General features: G+C 47.1%; 1 protein-coding gene across 6 annotated transcripts in view; it reads right to left on the reverse strand.

The window, feature by feature from the left end:
• Nucleotides 1-14,146, reverse strand: part of Zmynd8 (Zinc finger MYND-type containing 8) — a 58,581-nt gene that overhangs the window by 40,030 nt on the left and 4,405 nt on the right. For all 6 annotated transcript variants that reach the window (XM_055066526.2, XM_055066528.2, XM_055066530.2 and 3 more), the window contains exons 4-7: nucleotides 12,784-13,038; nucleotides 8,847-8,939; nucleotides 8,672-8,759; nucleotides 7,321-7,451 (exon numbers count right to left, since the gene is read on the reverse strand). In XM_055066526.2, coding sequence (XP_054922501.2) covers nucleotides 7,321-7,451; nucleotides 8,672-8,759; nucleotides 8,847-8,939; nucleotides 12,784-13,038 — 567 coding nt within the window. The remainder of the gene's footprint in view (nucleotides 1-7,320; nucleotides 7,452-8,671; nucleotides 8,760-8,846; nucleotides 8,940-12,783; nucleotides 13,039-14,146) is intronic.

Genomic DNA, 14,146 nt, shown 5'->3' on the forward strand with positions numbered 1-14,146 from the left:
GGTGCCTTCCTGCATCTCATTCTCCAGGAACCGCCGCTGCAACGACTCGAATCACCGCGCGAGCAAGTGTCACTGGGACGCGCCCTGATTGGCCTCTTGAGTGGCAGCCCCTGGGCGCCCTCTCCAACCGAGCTCTGTTTCGCTGAGCACTTCATCGCCGCGGCAGATGCTCACAGGCCCGCAATGAGTTCGCTACATGGTATCTTACTCCTGCGACTCCTCATTCTTGCGCTTGGTGGACCGCTTACCGGTTAGCCCTAGCGCAGCGGGCGCGCATACTCGATCGGTCTTGCGGTGAGCCTTTGCCTGTAAGCTCCGTGACTGTACCACTGTGCTGTATCTTGGGCGAATAAACCCGCGTTTGTTGGTGATGTGACTCTGGGGCTTTCTCTGCAATGTGTCGGAGAGTCGATGAACCCTGCCGTAGCGCCTTTGTGCGTTGCGGAGTGGAGGAGCGTCGACCCCTTTCCTGACCGTCGCTTGTAGGGTGAACCTTGTGCAAAGCCATCTCCACAATCTCGAGGAATCAGCGGTTTAAAATGCCAGGCTTTCTTTCCATTGGTCTCCTTCGGTTAGGCTTCTTTTTTTTTTTTTTTAGACAGAGGCCAGCACACTGCTAGAAATTGAAGACCTGATATTCAATAGGATGATTATTGCAGCATGATCTACAAACAGAAGCAGCATTTGACATAACATAACAGTTTGCAAAGTCAATATACAGAAATCCAGCTCTCACCTGAGCTGGTTGAGGTACACTAAACCTAAACACTAAATAAACTTGAATGATAGATTATTCATCAAAACCCTCCCATAATTTGTGCGTGTAAACAAAAAAATGAGCTTAGCTGCAAGGAAAACAAAGGACATGCTTCGGTTTTTCAATTTCACACTGAAATGTGGAGCTGCTAACTCTGTCCTAAGATATCACCATTATCATATTTTCACAACCTGAGTTCCTTTTTTTCCCGTGGGTTGTCACATGGCATAACGAGGGAACAAACTTTTTCATGCAGCAAAAGTCCATGCAAGTCAAAGTTGCTTATTTCCAAATGCAACAAAATTTTTAATATCAATAGCTAGCTGGTCTTGACCAGATACTGCCATAATGTGAGCTTCCTAAGGGAACGGCTCTTCCAGTTTTAAGGAAGAAGTGCCCTCTCTTCACCACCTCAATGTCCCTCCTTTATACATAAAAGATTCTACTTTCAGGTTGTCTTTCTGGAAGTTTTATGCAATGGTTCATTTCGACACGATGCTATATTTACCCAAACATACTGTGGGTTCTTTTCCAAAATTACCAGACTGAGAAAGATGCTTGTGTTATATTTCGGATCAGCTATAGCAAGGTACAAACAGGGCCTAGTTAGTTTGATCAAAATGAAATAACAGCGCATGAACTCAAAAAACAAAAGAAAAGAAAAAGGTCAAATCCATTTGTTTTTTCCCTTTCATCCCATTTTCACACACTGTTATATTCCTTCTTCTAATCTGTGGGGATGCGTGACTCTCACGCCTCCCCTGAGATCTAGTTTTCCCGCATAGCTCATCTCCTGCAATCCCGCTTCGCCGCGTGGCCTGCGTGACTCCCGCGGCGGTCGATGTGGTTGGGGCGCAGTGCGAGAGATGGCGCGAGTGTTGCGCTGCTAATTAGCTGCTAACGCCGCCGACAGGCGAGGTTACTTGGACGCCGGAAGACAAGGCGCTTCCTCTTTCCCGGCGGGTCGGCGAACAGCGTGGACATTCCGCGCGCGCTGCGACCCATGCTTCTGCGAGACCGCCTCGCGTGGCCGCCTTCGAACGTGCCACCGTTGGCGTGACCGTACACACGAACGACCAGGCTTTGGGATCCAGCATGGGGCGAACATATTCGCTCGCTATCGGTCGCGGTGAGTCGGACTTCTAGATTTGTCGCGCGCCCATCGGCACGTGTTGTGTATAGCAACTCGGCTAGCTGGCATTGATCTATGAAAGGTGCAATAAATGCCCTTGTGATTGTTTGCACTACTGTGTTGTCGTTCCTTTGTCCCAAGAGTACGGAGGAGAAACCCATATCTCCCACAAATCAGACCTGTGCTCTGATTATTGTGAGGCAAGCTGAGCCCACCAAGCGCCTCAGCTTTGCAGGAAAGGCAATGTCTCGATGACGAAGAGCAACGAATTTGTGAAGCGAGCCATACAGCATTTCTGCCTAATCACGCAAATGATGGTGTTACAGCACATACGCTTATGGTGCCTAGCTGTAGCTACTGTGAAGAGGTTTATTGGCTCCAGACTGAGAGTGGCTAATGCGGCAGTCAAGCAGCAGCAAGAGTACCAGCACAAGCGGCGAAGCCCGTGCGTAGCGCTGGTGATGATGGTTGGCCAACGTTCGTCATCTTCACTAGAATTACCTTGGGGTGCGAAAAGGACCCGTCCTGGCGACCTAAGAGTCACCATGATGAGTGGGCTGTAGTATGTCTTCAGGCGCTGCACATGGGCAACATCTTGTCCACGACAGTGCAAGTCCAAAGACGGCATGATTGGTGCGATGACATAATTCACTGGAGATGTGCGCTCGATGATGTGGTAAGGGCCTTCATACTTGGGGAGTAGTTTCTAAGAGACCAGCTGCATTGGCAGGAACTGACAGCCACACAAGCACACCAGGAAGGAAAGTGGTGTTGGTGTTGTCGGGATGGCTGTTCTCCTGGTGTTCCTGGTCAGATGAAGTTTAAGGCCCGTGCAAGTTCGCAGCACTCCTCAACAGGTCTCGCTGCGGCAGAAATGGGTGCAAACTCAGATGTGTCAGGCCAGTATGGGAGAATTGTGTTGATAGTGTACGACAGATGGCGGTCATGCAATAAGAAAAATGGCGAAAAACCAGCGATGCTCTGCATCGCGGAGTTGTATGCGTAGGTGACAAAGGGTAGAATGAGGCCCCAATTTGAGTTCAGAGGCGACATACATTGCAAGCATGTCGCCAAGCGTACGCTTGAAGTGTTCAGTGAGCCCGCTGGTTTGACGGTGATAGGTGGTAGTTGTTCGATGAACAACGCAGCACTGTTCCGAGAATGGCCTCAATGACTTCTGACACAAAGGTGCACCTGGGATCACTGCGCAGTTCCTGGGGTGGACTGTGACGGAGAAGGAACTGCGGAGAAGGAACAATGCAACGTTGCACACTGTAGCTGCCGGTAGGGCGGCGGTATCGGCACATCGCGCGAAATTATCAACTGCGACGATGGCCCTCCGGTTACGAGAAGTTGTTAGAGGAAGTGGCCCGTGCAAACCAATGCCGAAACATCCAAATGGCCACGCAGGGCAAGGTAGAGGCTGTAGAGCACTTGGCGACTAGGGGGCAGAAGATTTGTGGCGTTGGAAACCGAGGCAAGAGCGAACAAAGTTTCGAACATAGCTGCACATCCCTCGCCAGTAGTATTGCTGTTGAAAATGTTGGTAAGTTCTGCAAACTCCCGAGTGCCCACACTGCGGATCAGTATGGAAGGATGGGTAGATTTTGGAATGCAGGCTTTGCGGTGTTACCAATAACCACTGGCGGTCATCTGAGAAATAATTACGTCGGTGAAGCAGGTCACTGTGAATGGCGAAATGGTGAGCTTAACGATGCAGCGTGCGAGTTGTCAGTTGTGTTGACGAATCGGAGAGAAACTCTATAAGGGAGGCAATCCAGTGGTTCTTGCGCTTGCTCGGAAGCAATGGTTCCAATGTCAATGGATGAAACGGTAGGCCGAGACGCTGAGGAACAGGAAATGCAGTCGGGCAAGGGAGTGTGTGGCAGGGCGTCGGCATCAGAATACTGGTGTCCACACAATGTGGATGTCAAAGCCTTGTAGCTGAAGTGATCAGTGAGCAAGGCAGCCTGAGGGATCTTTCAATGATGAGAGCCAACAGAGTGCATGATGGTCTGTGACGACAGTGAACGGGCACCCACACAAAGAAAGACGAAGCTTAGTAATGGCCCAAATAAAGTCTAAATATACTTTCTCCATCATAGTGTTGCTGGTTTTGACTTTTGTCAGTGTTAGACTTGCATATGCAACGACATATTCACTGAATGCGGGTTTGTGTTGTGCAAGGACAGCACCGAGACTGACACAGCTGGCGAGCCATCTTTTCAACCAGCCCCCTCTTCTCGGCAAACACTCGCATTGCAGATTCCTTGTTGGCGTTGCATATTCTCCGTGCGCAGGCGCGGTAGCATTGCGGAAGTCGTGGGGCACCTTTTCATTGCGGGGTGCTGTTCTCATCGCGACAATTGCATTCGTGCAGCTTCAGACACTATCGGGCCTGAATGGCCCGTGCTGTCGCTTTCCATGTCATCCTTATCACTGTCGCTAGGTGACACTTTGGCAAAACACAGGCAACGATGGCGAAAAGTCGAACCTCGCAGCCGGCATCTCTTTGCGGTCGTAGCAGCGCTGCCGAGTAACTTCTTCACATCCCAAATGCCACACACCGTAGTCAACAGTAGACCCATGTTGCGTGCCAGCACCGACTTCGTGTCACGTTCGACAGCACGAACTACCGTATTTACTCGCATAATGATCGCACTTTTAAAATTGACACAAAATCAGAGGTGCGATCATTACGCGGGTTAAATTTCCCGCGAAAAGAAAAAAAAATTTTTTTTTCGTCCCGCATTTGCTGCGAGACACCAAAACAAAAATGGCGGCCGGCAGGGCAAGCCGAACGCGCCGAACGAGATTTTTTTCTTTCTCGCGAGTATATTACGTGCATTGAAACAGTTTCCTCCGTATCAGTAATGAATAATATCATTAATATCGGCAAGTTTGCGGCAATAACATAGCCATGTCCACAGTGAGGGGACAGAAACAGATGGGCGCGTTTAGCTGCCAGTGACATAGAAACACATGGTCGGCATGCTGCGGAAACTGCGGCATCTGTCTTCACTACTATCCTAATATGGCATGTTTCCGCTAAGGATGGGTGAATATCTTAGCTGTGTTACAAGTGCCGGCGTATGAATAGGGTACACATTTAACGTATCAGTGTAAACGTGGCTACTATCGTTGCCGCTCACGATTTGTTGCGTGCCCACGAGTGCAGATGAGAAGAAGGCGCCTTTTTGTTGTTGTTGACCACAACCATTAAAAAGCCTACACATAATAAAGGCAAGTTTGGTTGCAGCTTTTTTTTAGTCATGAAAGTGCGGAAAGTGATGAAAGTAATGAAATGAGGCATCTACTCAAGAATGTTTGGTGCGTGCAGACTGCTTGGTTTGTCTTGAAGAGTCGTTCGCGTAGCGTTTGACAGATGGTAAGTGCGATCAATATTAGCTAGACTTGGCACACGACATATCACTGCGGCAAAGTTCGGGGTGCGATCATTACACGGGAAATAAAAAAAATTGAATTTTGACGACAAAATTCAGGGGTGCGATCATTATGCGAGTAAATACAGTACGTCTAATTTATCCGAGCTTCAGCATGATGCGGGTCCTCACTTACACGGCACCACAACGCTCTCCGGGACGGCGCTGAAATGATGTTGATGTTGATGTGGTTTCATGCGCAAGCGCACAGGGTGCTTGGAGGCCGTTATTCAGATCTCCGAGGCTTGTTGTTCTGCCGGGCCGCCTGATGGAGACGACGCACGACCGTGCTTGCGCGACGAAAAGTGGAAACACTACATGTTAACCGATACGTACGCAATTACCTGGTATGGTTTATGCAGATACAAAACACATTACGTTCAATGGCCACTGAGTCAGGGATTTGACTTTACTATTTTAAAACGAAACTACTGTTTAAGCGGGTACGGTTTAATAATGTTTTACTATATGGGCGTTGTCGCAATGGCGGGTGGGAGCCGGTGTGAATGGCATGTGTAACAGTGGACGTGCGGCCCAAAGAAGTTTGTGTAACATCGAAAGAAGAACGAAATTTGTTTAAGACGCATAGGCTGCGAACGCTGAACTGGTGTAAGATCATTGGCGATGGAAGGATCAAACAAATCTGTGGACAATGCTGTAGACCTAGATAAAGCACTCAGGGTAGGGTGGTTGGCAGAGGCCGCGTCGTTTGATACGTCAATGACTTGCTGGTCATCAATGGCTTCCGCACTGCCCGGGCATTCTCCTTGAAGCAAAAGCTCGGGGTATGGAAGTGGGTTCAAAACAAAGATATTGCTGTGCCTTGTGTAACAGCAACAGCAGCGAAAGGTAGCACAACAGCTTTTCGTGTAAGGAACAGGCCAGATGAAGAAAACAGCGCGACTGCATTGAAGAAGCTGCTGCAGCACACAGGCAGAAGCGCTGAGGCGCTGCGGGGAATAGTCATATCTTCCTTCACGAGCAGTTTACAGGGAATGGGCGGTGGTTGGGTCAGCTAAGGTGACATTCACCACTGGTGATAGTTCGACTTCCACACATTCACAGTGAATGACGGCGTTATGGTGCTTAAGAAAGCCCCTACCGAGGATAACGTCATGAGAGCACGAAGAAATAATAAACTCGATGGTGTACAGGACGTCCTCAATGACCACACATGCCGTAGCGCTTGCTGTGTAAAGGGAGAAGCCCGAAAGTGGCATCGTAACTCTTCGAAGTGAGCGACAGTTTTGCATCCATAACAGAGATGGTGGCTCTAGTGCGCACAAGAGCAAATGCACATATCTTTCTTTCTTCGTCCTTTTTGACCTTTCTTTCCGCACTTCAGTGCTCCCCGCTACAGAAATTTTACGCCATGAACTTAAACCAACTCACCCACATCACTATTATTATCTACAGATATGGCAGAATTATGCAGCGCTAGTTATCTCTGCAGTTGTAATCATTTTTCCTTTTGTCTTTCAAGTCATCAAATGTCCTTGTCACATTATACTTGGCAAACACACCAAATTTTCGAGTGAGACTGGGGGCACTCTACATCATTCACAATGTGTCTGCAGATGGGCCTTTTCACTCTTATTGTTGCATGCGCCTAGCATCTGCAGACCATGAGAGTCAGTTTCACCATCACAGCACTTCTTCCTTTTTGGCTTTATGGGACGTCTGTCTCCAGCTCTAAAAATTTTATCAGCCAGTGTCACAAGTTTCCTTGAGGTATTTGGCAACCAATGGCAGCATGCTCTGTAATCTCGGAGAACTAACACCAACATCACCGGAAGTAAAATAAGGGCAGCGGTGACAATGAAAAATGAGCACAGGCTCCTGTCCAGATTTGTGAGCTTTCTCGCATGCTTTGAGCAGCAGTATCTGTTCTAAGTGGGCATTACTACATGCACTCACACTAGGTCCTTTCATATGAAGGCTACAATACTGTCCACGGACATTCTGGAGGAATAAACAGAGATACTTACACAGGGTTCAGTGAACCACGACTCTTGAGTATTGGCATTCTTGTAGCAGTCCGGGCACACCTCAATGTCTTCCATCTCCTGCTTGCACACCTTCATTAACACCTTGGCACTCATGGAAAGCTTGTGGTTATCTGGAAAAGTGCACGAGTCCATGGTGATGTACCCAGAGGGGCAATGGGCCACTACACCCTCCGATCCCCCTCCCCCCCCCCCCCCCCCCCCGATTCCCTTTCTGAGCTCAGTGGAAAAGTTATCGGCTGGTATCCTTCACCTTCTATTGACATAGCAAACTTTTATTAGTCTATGCCATTACTCTTATTCTTCACGCTATTATGATTGAGTGATTGATAGGGTTTGTTGCCCCAAGCAACATGCAGGCTATTAGAGGTGTCACATCGAGGTTGCAATAAGTCTTGACCAAATGAAGTTCTTGTGTGCCTAAATCTAAGCTCATGATTTTTGCATTCTGCCCAAACTGGAAAATCGAACTCGTGATCTTAAGCTCACCGACAGGATGACAGAAAACGAGATTTTCAAAGGTAGAAAAAGGAAGAACACCCTAATTGTTTCTGTGCAACATGCATGTTTAATTGACAAGTGTCAGTGAAAGGAAGGAGAGTCCTTTTGTTCTCACACATGCTCTTGAGACAAAGGAACAACAACACAGTAGTGAAAACAATCACAAGGGAATTTATTGCACCTTTCATATACTAATGCCTGCTAGCCGAATTGATATCCACAGAACATGCCGATGGGCGCGCATCAAATCTAGGAAATCTGACTTACCGCGACCGAATAGCGAGTGAATATGTTTGCCTCATGCTAGACACCAACGCCTGGTCGTTCCCATGTACAATCATGTGAATGGTTGCGCGATGGAACGATCGTGTTTGTCCATTCCAGAGTCGTACTCGTAGGCCTCACGAGATGGTGTTGCAGATGCATGGATTGGCGCACGCGCGACATGTTTGAGCTGCTTCCAACCCTGAGCTAAAGAGGTCCAGCCTTCTCCCTTTTGCGACCAAGTAACCCCGCCGTTAGGTGGCATTAGCAGTGCAACATTTGCGCCACCTCTCATACTACTCTGCAACCATACTGACTGCCGCCATAAAGCCACGCAGTGAATCTAGATTACAGAAGATGGGAGCCATGCAGGGAAAGCAATATACCAGGGGATGCATGAGTGTTGCTCATCCCCACAGTACAAAGATACTGAGGAAGTGCCAATGTAGCTGTCAGAACTCTTGGAAACAGCAGAGAAACTAGCAAAAACTATTCCCATTTTTGTTCTCAATCATAAGCAATCAAACAATGAAAGAAAAAAAAATACAATAAAGTTTCTGCCACTTACACCCATTAAATATAATACAGTTGTGATAAATCCATCGGGCGTCACTGAGGAATGCTTCAGTACAGCCATAGTGCTTCCACCTCACATTCTGCAAGTGAATAAGCACAACACTTACAAAAAAACATCCTTGAATAAAAAGAAAATTGCTGCCACTTACTGTAGCAGTTGCACTCACCTTTTCAAGTATACTGAGGTCGAAAGGGTGACTAACATACTTGGTGTATGATGTGTAAGTCTTCGTGCAGACAGGCTTTAAGAAAGCTTCATGCTGTAACAGTAACCACACATAGTTAAACTGCTTAAAACATAAAAAATGCTGATTTCAATATGAGGTTAGGTTTGCAGTTTTCTACACATTCATACATCAACTGATGCACCATGTTTTCAGTGCCACATCATCTGAGGATTGGCCACTTTTCAAGACTTTGGTGCTTAGAAGAGGTTCGCCATTTCGACATTGTCTGCTTAACATAATTTTTTTCCCCCAGGAACAAGCTCTCGTTACTGCAATGCCAAGCTGTTTCAAAGAAAGTGTCTGCAAGCTTGAACTTCTTAGGATCGGTATTATGCATCATATTATACCTTTGAAGTCTCTAAAGCCCTTCGAAATATTCAGAATGGTTAAATCACCGTGGCTCATTTATTGCACTACTCTGCAGTCTTCCCTGTTGATTTTGTTACTAAGACAACAGCAAACTCTTGACATTGACAATGCTGAATGTGAACACTAAGGATTATTGAGTGATTACTACATATACACACACATACAATATATATTGTTAGATATGGGGCTGTTTCCTGAGCCCCCTTCGAGTTCCCCAGACCACATCAAATCGCACCACAGCTAATTGAGAAGCGCAGAGGCGCGCACGGGCAAACAAGTTGAGGGCCCCCACTTCGTACGCCGCCGGTGGGGCTATTCAATGCTTGACTCTTCCAGAAAGCGAGGGGATAGCCCGGCATTGTTGCAAGTAAATTGGGTCCCGAAGCCAGACGGCTGTAATGCACCGTGACAACAAGACGGCTGTGATGTACCGGGAAGGCCTGGCAGCGTCTCACCAGCCGCCTTTGAAGAGAGCATTGCACCACAGCAAGGCAAGACCGCGGGGAGCCGCCGGGTGTGACACCACCGCACGGGTGACTACCATTGGCCGAAGGTGGCGTCATATCAGCGGGCTCTCCCATTGGCTGAACATGACGCGCCTTCCAGAGATCGAAGGGCTTAAAAGACGCAGACCGAGAGGATTCTTAGAGGATTCCAGAGCAGTCCCTGATTCATCTCACTCGAACTTCTTGCCGCGGGCCGCAGCGTCCGAGTTGCTGCCGGCCCGTAATGGCTGTACGACTGTTACTTGACTCTCACCTCTCTGTATATAATGTAAAATAAATCCCCCAAGTTTTGTTTCATCCCGAAGTCCGTCCCTCAACCCCTACAATATATACAGTGTAAGCACTATTAGCATACTTCGTCGTTTTCATTTGTACATAGCCATTATCATCTTCCCTGTTCTTCTACTTCTTCGCGCATGAGCTGGGGCGTTGCCTTTCTTGGAATAAACAGTGCTGGACAACTTGATCGGTCTCAGTATTATAAAGTGGTGGAGGTATGTCAAGACCCCGACATCCTCTCATGTTCCCGTCCTCCCTGGAGCTCCGTTCCAATCGCTGCCTGCGTCCAGCTACCCCTACAACGATGGACACTTCCAACCCCGGCCCTTCCGGCGCCTCTAACCCTACCACACAGACAACCCTGCCTGCGGCGCCCTCTTGGACTGTGACGAGCCCTCAGCGCGATCCCCCTGTCTTTGCGGGACTCCACGGTGATGATGTCGACAATTGCATCGACCACTACGACTGCCTGAGTTCTTGCAATAAGTGGGACGACACCCAGAAATTGAGGCACATCGCATTCTACTTGACCGGTGTTGCAAAGACGTGGTATTTCAACCACGAATCTGACATCGCAGATTGGTTCACATTTATGTCCAAGCTGCGGCAAATCTTCGCTTCCTCATCTGGCCGTGCAGAAGTCACCGAACAGAAGCTGGGAACGCGCCTCCAACTTTCACAAGAGTCTTACACCTCATACATAGAGGATGTCTTGGCTCTGTGCCGCTGTGTGAATCCTAGCATGACGGAAGCCGAACGCGTTCACCACATCTTAAAAGGCATTGGGTCTGTCGCGTTCAACGCCTTAATCGTGCAAAATCCAGCTTCCATCACTTCCCCGTGTCAATGCCTAGATGATCTGCAGTCTATTTGTCTTCCACATGACAGCAGCGATCCTCAGGTTCCCCATTCTACAGATCTACGTGCTCTTATCCGCACCATCATCCGCGAAGAGCTTCAACTACAAGACTTAAGGCCTGCGCCCCAACCTCCACCTTCGACTTGCGCGATGTAGTAAAGCAAGAGTTGACAGCAATGACTACACCCACGACGCATCTTGCTCCGGTAGCGCGCCCCACACCTACCTACGCGGATGTTGCTTGGCTACCCACACCTACCGTGACCTCCGTGCCTACTGACGTCCGTGCCTATGACCATTTGGCTTTGATGGGAACCAGAGCACTTGCTGCGCCATCCTACCCTCAGTGGCGTCCACCTCGTCCGGTTTGTTTTACTGTGGCATACGAGGCCATATATCTCGCTTCTGCAGCCGTCGCCAGCAGGATGAAAGACGAGGCTATGCAGAGCACGAGAGAGACCGCACTCGCCGACCAGACGCCTGTTATCCCGCATTGTACTCGTTCCCTCAACACCGTTCTCCGTCTATATATAACACCATTTTTTTTATAATACCGAGACCGATCAAGTTGTCCAGCGCTGTTTATTTCAAGAAAGGCAACGCCCCAGCTCATGCGCGAAGAAGTAGAACAACAGGGAAGATGGTGATGGCTATGTACAAATGAAAACGACGAAGTAGGTTAATAGTGCTTACAATATATATATATGTACAAATGTGTAAGTGCTTTAGTTCTTGTTGTTCTATGTGCAAACGTACGTTGTGATCAAAACCTCTCTTTAATGTTTGGTAAGCAAGTGAACAAACACAAAACACTAGGGAGAGTGCCCCTATCTTTACACGTGCTGTGGCACATACATGATGCAAGCCAAATACACACAAAGTGGGTGCTACAGGTATGTGTACACCTTTGTCCAATATGAAAGGGAACAGCTCATTTGTGTTCAAATCATGATTCCTGCAAACATGCAAGTCAGAACCTGACTCACTGCTATTTGTTATGTTGTTCAACTGCTGAAGAATTCTGCTAATGGAACTTTTCCTTGTTACAATTATGCACAACGAAAATTATTGGATTTGAATGCAAATCCAGTTCCTTTTCGTATAGGATGACAGTGCACAGTCTGGAACAAAAGTTTACAATCTTATCATTTTGCTCAAAAGGCTACCTACCCTTTCCTTAACTTCTTGAAATAGCACATTTGGTGCTTATTGTGATGCATCAATGAGTGCCAAGGCTATTTTGACAGCAAAGGTATTTTTCCCCCTACACTGGCACAATGAACAAACAGCAACTAATTTTTCTCCTGTCAGAAGGTCGCCATGCTGAATTAATTTCTTTGTCCTAGAAATTGCCTTTCCAACAAATTACTTCATCTGCATTGACGCTATCTCACAAAAAGAACAAAAACAACCTGCCTCACTTATTATCACTATTATCTATAAGCTTGCTCAATATATTTTGGTTAGCACACATTTGGCTGGCCAAGTTATTCTGAACACTTATGAAGCAATGGCTATTTGAATCTGTTCAAAATGGTGAAGTGTTTGAAGGACAAAGAAACCAAAAAGTGATCTTTGAATGAGTGCTGTGTCCAAACATGCACTAATTTGCACTGTTTATTGAGCCTGGTGTCAATAAGCATACGCTTCCACTTGTAGTCACGGCATAGATTACGCCAGCCTCTGACCCCCGAAAATCTGTCACTTGTGTTCCATAGTTAAGAAAAAAAAAAAAAAAAAAAAAATGCTAAGAAACAAAATGATGCATTTTGCAAAAAAGCAAGCAATAACATTTCTTTAGCTACCCAAGTTAACATCTGCCATCTACTTCGTCATTCTCTTTGGGATCTTTGTAATTACTGACCGTGTGCTGCTTGAGCCTCTGTATGGCAAACTGAAGGAGACTGCAGAACTCATCCACTGTGAGTAGTGAGAGGGAGGCAGAGCGTGTGTCCACATTCTCGGCAGCCATGACACGCACACACTCGGGGCAGACCCACTCAGTAAGGCTCTTGACCTTGAGGTTGACGCAGGAAGCATGGTAGCTACGTGGGCACGTGTCACACCACAGTGACGACGGTTCCCGGTGGCAGATCCAGCAGAAGCGGTCCCCACCCTCCTGGCATGGGGTCAGTCAAGGATGACATCATCAAATCTTAATAAATGTGTACCAAGTGGAACTGGGACAAATATGCACCATCTTTCCTGACAGCAAAATGTCAAGTTTTGTTTTTCAGTGACTCAGGTACTTTTGGAGGCCTTCTGCAATTTGAACGCTATCCTCTATGGTCACAAAATATACCCTTAACTGCATGCAGGTGTGTCACGTATGATACATGACAAGTCTTGCTTATAACATCGCAACTATGTTTCTTTAGAAAATTGACGAAAATTGAGCCCACCTAAGCGAAGGCTTGTTTATTTTACCACACTCATGCAGTAAGGGGTGAATAACTGATTGGATATTCATGTCAAGTTGCCAGGTGAGCAGTGAGGCACAACTTAGCGGTGGGCACTACACTTCATTTCCTACCTAAGAGGCAACACTGTGAAGCTTAGGGAGACTTACCTCACTGCTTACATTTGTGAGCAAGAAATAGTGCATTATGTATGAATCAAAAACATAGGTAAGCATCATGTAAATTGATGTGAAATTGTCTCATAATTTTATGTCGCAAAATATGACATAATTATTTGATTGAAAGTGTAGTTCTGAATCTATTTAGTACCACCAAACAAGCAGCACATTTCTGCGGCCAGGCATCACTTCAGCTTACGACCAAAGCAGTACATTGTATACTGGAAGCACCAGGTTGCACAAATGATATATGATTTGACGTAGCCTCTCATCTAGAAGTTGTAGCTGTAATATATGAGTTAGTTATTCTACACGAAGCATCACAGATCAAGAACAAATTGCACTGCAAGATGCACAGAGTGAGATTTCTATGACTGCTCTACTAGTGCAGCTTCTACAGCATTGCCTACGAAGTACGAAACTAAGTATGAAAAAGTAAGTGTAGGCTGATCCTGTGCATATCAGGTTCTTGACCTCGTCTAAGTATGAAGCTTTTTAAGTATCTGTATTCTGGGCCCTTACAGAATGCAGGCATGGCAGCCAGGAATTTAAACTGTGCCTCTGTGCTCAAAAGCATAACATCACTGCCACTGGTTGAGCTACTGCCCTGAATACCGAATGCGTTCTACGGAACATAGAAAGCATTTTG

The sequence above is a fragment of the Dermacentor andersoni genome, chromosome 6 (genome assembly GCF_023375885.2).
Source record: "Dermacentor andersoni chromosome 6, qqDerAnde1_hic_scaffold, whole genome shotgun sequence".
In the NCBI taxonomy this organism is placed as follows: Eukaryota; Metazoa; Arthropoda; class Arachnida; order Ixodida; family Ixodidae; genus Dermacentor; species Dermacentor andersoni.